This window comes from Rattus norvegicus, chromosome 3 (assembly GCF_036323735.1).
Source record: "Rattus norvegicus strain BN/NHsdMcwi chromosome 3, GRCr8, whole genome shotgun sequence".
NCBI classification, from domain to species: domain Eukaryota; kingdom Metazoa; phylum Chordata; class Mammalia; order Rodentia; family Muridae; genus Rattus; species Rattus norvegicus.
Window position 1 is genome coordinate 150,110,192 of NC_086021.1, and position 7,441 is coordinate 150,117,632.

The window sequence follows — 7,441 nt, forward strand, 5'->3', positions numbered from 1 at the left end:
CCTGAGACATCTCGAGGGTGCTGAGTTCAGCTACCACTACCACACAGCTAAAGGAATATTAATGTTCATTATTTTATCATATCTTTGGACCAAAAATGAGCTCATGAGCAACTGAGGTCATTAAAATAAAACTGGTGTTTGGCCTGTTGGGTTTCTGGTTTTGTATTTTGTTTTGAGATTATGCTGGCAGAGAAGAAACTAAGCGGAAGGTATATGGTGGGTTGTCTGAGAATAGACTTACCAAAGCAGAAGATGCAGGATGAAGGGTTGTCTAAGTCAGTGTTACCGCATAACAAATAAGCCCTAAAATTCAGTGGCTCTTCAGAAGAGTTGTGTTAAGGTCTGGCTCTATTTGATTCTGCTCCAGATCAAGAAGAACACATTCTGCTCAGTGTGAGCTGCAAGAAACTCGCAGTGGATCTTAAGCTTTTGCAAAAATTCATATGATGTCTGTCCTCTGGCCATTTCTAAACTAAGTCCCATAAAAAAAAAAAGGCCTGATGTGAATGGGATGCCTACACTCTGTCTCTGACAGAGACAAAGGAATGCAAGTCTTTTACAGGGAGAAGTAGGGACAAGACAAAAGAACAGTGTCACCACCACAGGGACATACCACTGCAAACATTTCTAGCTTCCTGTGTCTGTCCTTTTGTGCTTACAGCTAATTCAAAGTCTAGGTTTGTTTGTTTGTTTATTAATTAAATTTAACAGTTAAGCATTCTCAGTATAAAATCTTCCATTAGCATGAGGCAAAAATGGACAGATTTCGTTATCTTATCTTAATGAGTATTTATATGTTCAAAACCCTACAGGGGAGAAGTCGGGGATGTGGAAGAAGAGCCTTGAGCCTTTGTTTGGTCTTTTCTATATTCAGTCAATACCTAAAGGGTTTACTGAGATACTATGCTCTTCTGTCCCTTACTCAACTTCCTATGTGCTGTTGAGGAAGGAAGGGGGTACAGGTAGTGCTTTAGTTTGGAGGGGTGATCATAAATATACAAAATCACTGTATCTGAATAGATATCTAAATATTACCCATGTAATCCAGAAAAATGATCTGAAAACTTCAAGCCTTTCAGATCATTGTTTGTAAATGTCCAATTGATTGATAAGCTGAATACTAATTGTGTCAAGAAAAAGAATAGGCTTTTGTTTCTTTGTTTGCCCAAATTATCAGGATATTTCCACATAAAATAATTGATGTAAATTTAATTATTTGAAAACTGACATGGGTGCCTTCCACTTCCAATTTAACACACTCTTTGAATGTGATTAAAAGAAGGCATCTGAAGAATTTGTCCTTCAGACCTGATACACGTACATCTTATTTTTTTTTCTCTTTCAATCACTGTTCTAACAGGACAAGAGAATGACTCAACAAAGAGTGAGGGAAAAACTGAGACAGAGTCCCCAAGCTCCTCTATGGAGACAGAAGGTACTGGAGCCGATTAGAATGAATGAGAAGACTTCTCTATAAAATGCATTTGTGGGTGGGGGTGTAAAAATAAGAGTCTATGAATGTGTATGAGTGTATGTGAGATTTGTGGTATGTGTGACTCTGTGTGAGTACATATTTGTGTGTGTGAGTCTCTGTGTGTATGAGTATGTTACTTTCTCTGTCTCCCTGTCTCTGTCTCTCTGCCTCTCTGTCTCTGTCTCTGTCTCTCTGTCTCTCTGTCTGTGTGTGTGTGTGCGCGTGTGTGTGTGTGTGCGCGTGCGTGTGTGCGAGAGAGCCAGCATCAGGCTTCATGTAAGTCTTATCTTGGAAGGTTATTAAAAAGACATTTTGCTCTGTAGTCACTGTGTTTTCTCAATGATTTTAATTTAAACATCCTTGAGTCTCTTTCTGTCTCCTTCCATTTAGACCTTTCACCAAATCAAGAAGATGCCACGATTGTGGAAGAACCAGAAGTGATCCCCCTGATAGATGACCAGGAAGAACAGGAAGGTGGAGAAGGTAGGAATGCTCCTGAATTAACCCATCACAATCAAAAAACTTAGGTGGACACCAGCCTAGAATCCAAGTACCAAAGCTGTCCTCCACTGATCCAGCCAGAAAAGGGAGAAATGAGCACATCTGTAACCTTGCCCTTGTTTTTGAAACTAGAGTAAAATCCAGAAGTAACAAAAGGTGTTATTGAAAACACCTCTATCTTTCCAAATGGAATGAAGGTGTACTTGATAATTTTTTTATTTCATTTAAAAATTTGAAACTCGAAAATTGAGAAAGTCTGTAAGGAATCAAAATAATAAAATAGAGGGATGAAATCCTAAGAAAACTGAAGTGGCTTTAGAACGAATAGAACAAACCTTTTGCACTAATTTCATCCTGCCTTCCTTTAAATGGTATTTAAAGAAGCATGAAGAAGTCCTCCTCTGAACCTTCTAAGTTGCTAACCTTAGAATAGAATAATATTGAATCGCATTTAAAAATTAAACTGGGTCATAATGATTTCTACCACGATAGAAGGCATACTTTATAAATAATAAAAGTATTGAATTGAAGATAATTTTTTATAAATTATATCAGGGGATGGGCTGGAGAGATGGCTCCAAGGTTAAGAGCACCAAATGCACTTCCAGAAGTCTTTAGTTCAATTCCCAATAACTACATGGTAGCTTACAACCATCTGTAATGGGATCTGATGCCCTCTTCTGGTGTGTCTGAAGACAGCTACGCTGTACTCACATACATAAAATAAATAAACCTTAAAAAATAACCTGGAGAATTTGGTATTTACAGAAGAAATGGAAGACCCCAATTCTTAACCGTCTCATTAAAAGGTTCATGGAGCGATTTAATACATCATCTCATAAGTCACCGTGCTCTTAGATCAGTAGGTATTTGCAGTAGGGATAGCAGCATCATGACTTGTTTGTGGAACACCATGATCAATTTTTCTTCCAAATTAAAACATTGACATGATCTCAATTGTAAAATCAGGTCCGTTGCAAGTAGAGCTTCCCCGTTAGGAACACTTCTTGGCAGGAGCATTGATGTCATTTAATTGCTGAGCTACAATAGTGATTTTGACACTTTTTTTTGAAGTCCACTCTATTTACCTCACACTGTTCTTCTTCTCTGTCTTTGCTGTGTTCTTCTCAATTACAAATGAGAGTTGAGCCTCATGGCACTATATTTGTGACAAGTCAAATAAATGGTATATCTGGAGTTGTTTACCTGACAGTCATAAGAGAATCAATGTAACTTTCACTCAGATTCAGATCTATAATGTGATAAAATATTAGTATATGAACTTTCCAACTTTTATACTGTACCACTGAAATATAATAAGATACAATGAATTCCCATTTGCTTGGTTTTTCTCTTGAAGAAACTATTTGTTTTCATACAATATCTGAAAACATAAGCGGATTAAAGGACATCAAACAATTTATATAATCTTCTTGCCTATGTAATTTGACCTATAGAGGAAGCCCACATTCCCCACAAAGTCTCCTACTATGAAACTTTTCTTTAATTGTTGAAGTTAGGGGGTTCACTTTCCCTCTGTTCTTTGTAAGTCGCCCACCCTCTTCTGTCGCTGTTGGAACATGTGGAAAGCCCAGGGCAAATTGAATGCACTGCCTCTGTTATCTTATTCTTGGCATCAGCAGAAAAGTGGAAAGCTATTCTGTTACATGTAAGAAAAGTGCTTATGCTGTACTTATGCTGCTAATAATAAGACAGACTGGGTAAACTATAAGAAAGACGCTCATTTACACTCATGGTTCTGAGGGTATAAGGTCAAGGGCCTGCATCTGGTGAGGGTATTCTAGTTGGCAGAGTCCTGAGATGATGCAAACATAACATGGGACATGGCATATATGAACATTTGTATATGCGTGTGTATGTGTGAATATGTGATATATATATATATATATATATATATATTTAAAATCTTTGAGTGTTCACATGTTCATACATGCATGCCCAGTCTCTGTCTCCTTATAAATTCATTAGGATTCAATTACATAAGGTTTAGCCTAAAAACCTTGACTCACTTCCAAACAACACAGGCAAATTAAATCTCCACCCATTTAATCTCTGACAATGGGTATTGGCTTTTAACATGTGAAGCCTTGGGAGACACTCAAGCCATGGTAGTCCCCAAAAGAAATGAAGACGAAGTAAACTAGTGACACACGGAGGAGGTACATTCACATCAATGACAACTGAGTGACATTGGACTGGTTATTTAATTTATCTACATCAGGGTGCTCATCTTTATGACAGTGATGACCAAAGGAGTTGACACACCATTTGCAAGGAACACTCAATCACATGTGCACATGTCAAACACTTGCAAAAAGGCATGGCACATGAAGTATTTAGTCTTTAGCCCATCTGAGGAACTGATGACAAAAATGAAGAAGATCCACAAAAATGTTCCCCAAGTCCATTCATTTCTGTCTATAACTATTGGACATATACTACATATGTCCATATGTAAACATAACATAAACAGGTACGTATACTACTGCCTTCAACAACAAATAATCAGTCACGGGGTTGGGGATTTAGCTCAGTGGTAGAGCGCTTGCCTAGCAAGCGAAAGGCCCTGGGTTCGGTCCTCAGCTCTGAAAAAAAAATAATAATCACTCACATTTGATTGATAGAACCACCTTCTAAACGTCGCAGAATATTGTTGTAGACTTCTTACCTGATGATATATTTTATCCTATAGGAATGGAACTATTAATGGATAATACGGTACGAGTTCTCTTACCTATAAACTGGCTTTTCTTTGTTGAGATCTTAATCTTGTGTTTCACAAATAATAATAAAACCATGATCTCTGTGTTTTAAGTAAGACGCAGTTGAGCGATTGGCCATCTCCCATATGAAAGTCAGCGAATACATTCAAAGTGCTTGCATTTATCTTGCTTTCTTTAGATTCTATGAGTTATTTTTAAAAATCTGCTTTGAAAACATTTTAAGAATATACCTCCAGGTTTTGTGTTTATTCATGAAAGCATCTCTTAGTGGAAAAATATGCATATATATTAAGGATTAGATATGAACAAAACAAATTGGTGCCCTGTTCTATTTGTAGAAATATTCTTTGTATCTCAGAAAATGCTCATTCTCTTTTAATGCGAGAATCTTTCTACCGAGACAGACAGTGGTTCCTTAAAAAAACAAAAATACAACAGAAAAAAAAAAGCACAACATCCTTCATTCACTTTGCAGCATTTTATAGGATTAGAAAATGTAGATAATCGTCAGGACACATCTTCTATGGCTCCCAGGTGTACGAGCACAGATGTTGCAACATTAAGGTTTGAAGTTAGCTCTACCAAAATATGGATTTTTAAAAGAAGGAAAATATTCAACAGAAGTTCATGCTGATAAAATTGCACAATAGCACAATGGACATCTCCCTGGGAGACCTGAACGACAAATTTTCAACAGGCAGAAAGTGGGGTTTCACATATGGCAGCTCTACTCATTTAGCCACATTGCCTCCTCCTAAATGAGGCCGGGTTTATGCTCTCCCAGTAGGATCTGCATTGATTTTAAATCTAGAGAAATCACATCCTTTAGGTTAATAACTAAATAGGAGAGGTACAGGAGATGCTTACTAAGAAGGATATCATATTTTTATATAAAATTTCATAAGAATTTTACTTAGGAATTTTTTGTCTTAGAGTCTCAAGGATACCAACATTGTATCATTATTAAAGGCAAAATTTTTCATTTGTATTTTAGTATACATGTGGGAATTTTTAGTCAAGGTTGACCGAGAGTATAGCTACTTGTTCTCAATTATTTTTTATAGTAATTAATTAGTACAATGTGGTACAGCAACACTTTACCTGTTTAAGGCTGACCAAAGTTGTTTGGGAACTTCAAGTGTACTTTGGACTTCTTGGGGAAAGATGGACAGGAATGCAGGTAAAATGCTATGTGTGAGCCAGCGATGAGTTTTTGTTTTGATGCTTGCACTGTGGCAGCTGACCATCAGGACCAGGAAGCACATACAGAAGCCATGACATTTACACTGACCGTGTGATTGCTGACAGATCTTTTAACTTGTAAGATTTTCCATTTCTAGGGTAGTCTAGTGACAGAGATGCAATAATAAAATTATAAGTTACAATTTATTTCATTGTCAAAGCAGGCCAACTCTGAAGGACAGATTCTTGTTGAAAGAACACTGGTGACATTGGAAGAGATCATCAACAATACGCTCAGAAGTGAAATAGTAGGAGGTCTCTACTGTAACTTATTTTATTCTGTTGGTAAAAATGCAGAGGCTTTTAGGCCAGGCACAAAGATGGCCAGTTTAATCCCTTTCTATATCAGGACCTATCAAGAATGGTATCCCTAACTTTTCATGTGTCAGAAGATGTGCCATTCTTCTTAACTTCAGTTTATACAAACTCTACTCAGAACCACCCATTCCACCACCATCATCATCATCATTGTCATCATCATCATCATCATCATCATCATCATCATCACCACTACCATCATCACCAACACCACCACCACCACCACCACCACCACCACCACCACCACCACCACCATCATCATCATCATCTTCATCTTTTATAAATATACAGCTCCTCTAGCCACTGTTGCATTTTTCAATGAATACATACTAGCCAGCCATTTACTTTTCTGCTGCTACCAGCCCAAGCAGTTGGGGGAGGGGGGTTATCTAGTCCGTAAGACACCAGTTCACCTCTCCCGGTGTTTTCCATTATTGATGCCATCCCAGCATGGCTGGCTACCCAGGATGTTTTGTCTCTCCTTGGAAAATACCATCTGTAGTCTCATGTCAGATTGCTAACACTGAGGCTTCTATAACCAACCTGCGCTGTGGTAATGATAACTGGAGTCGTCGGGTTTTCTTTTGACTTGTGAAAAATGTTACGTAAGATTGAATGATAACTCCTGCTCAGAACTGGCCTGGGTTTCTATTACAATCTTGCATCTTGAATAGCAGACCAGCTTCCTGGAACCTCCCGTTTCAGAGACTCTGTGTTTCTTCTTCTCAATGAAGTTGTCTGAGTAGTACTGTGATTCTTACCTTCGCAGCGTCCTCAGTCAGTCTCCGAGGGACACTTTCACTCCAGCAGCTCTCTTCTCCTACTTCGTCTCTTTCTAGTCTTACTTCCTAACCAGAAAATTTCAACTAAAATTTATTTTAACATAAATTCTAAATGAAAAGAGGCTGGTCCCTGTTCAGGCTTTAGGCACATTCTACAACCTTTCATGGAATTCCTTCTAGGTGTTAAATACACTGAACATACAATTATAAAGTTTTAACCTAAATTATAAGTTAATATGATTTTAAAAATGGTAAATGCTTTTATGTTTCACATTCAAATTAAATTGCACAGACGAAGTAGGAAGTCTTTTCATGCTCAATTATAGCATTGGTTTACATAGTATGCCTTTAGTGTGTGTGTGTGTGTGTGTGTGTGTGTA

General features: G+C 37.7%; 1 protein-coding gene across 7 annotated transcripts in view; it reads left to right on the forward strand.

Moving 5' to 3' along the window:
* The window catches only part of Macrod2 (mono-ADP ribosylhydrolase 2), a 2,017,257-nt gene that overhangs the window by 1,936,371 nt on the left and 73,445 nt on the right, over window positions 1-7,441 (forward strand). For 5 of the 7 annotated variants that reach the window (XM_039106853.2, XM_039106855.2, XM_039106854.2 and 2 more), the window contains 2 exons: window positions 1,361-1,435; window positions 1,865-1,957. In XM_039106853.2, the coding sequence (XP_038962781.1) occupies window positions 1,361-1,435; window positions 1,865-1,957 (168 nt within the window). The remainder of the gene's footprint in view (window positions 1-1,360; window positions 1,436-1,864; window positions 1,958-7,441) is intronic. The other 2 variants (XM_039106857.2, XM_039106858.2) reach the window with 1 other exon arrangement.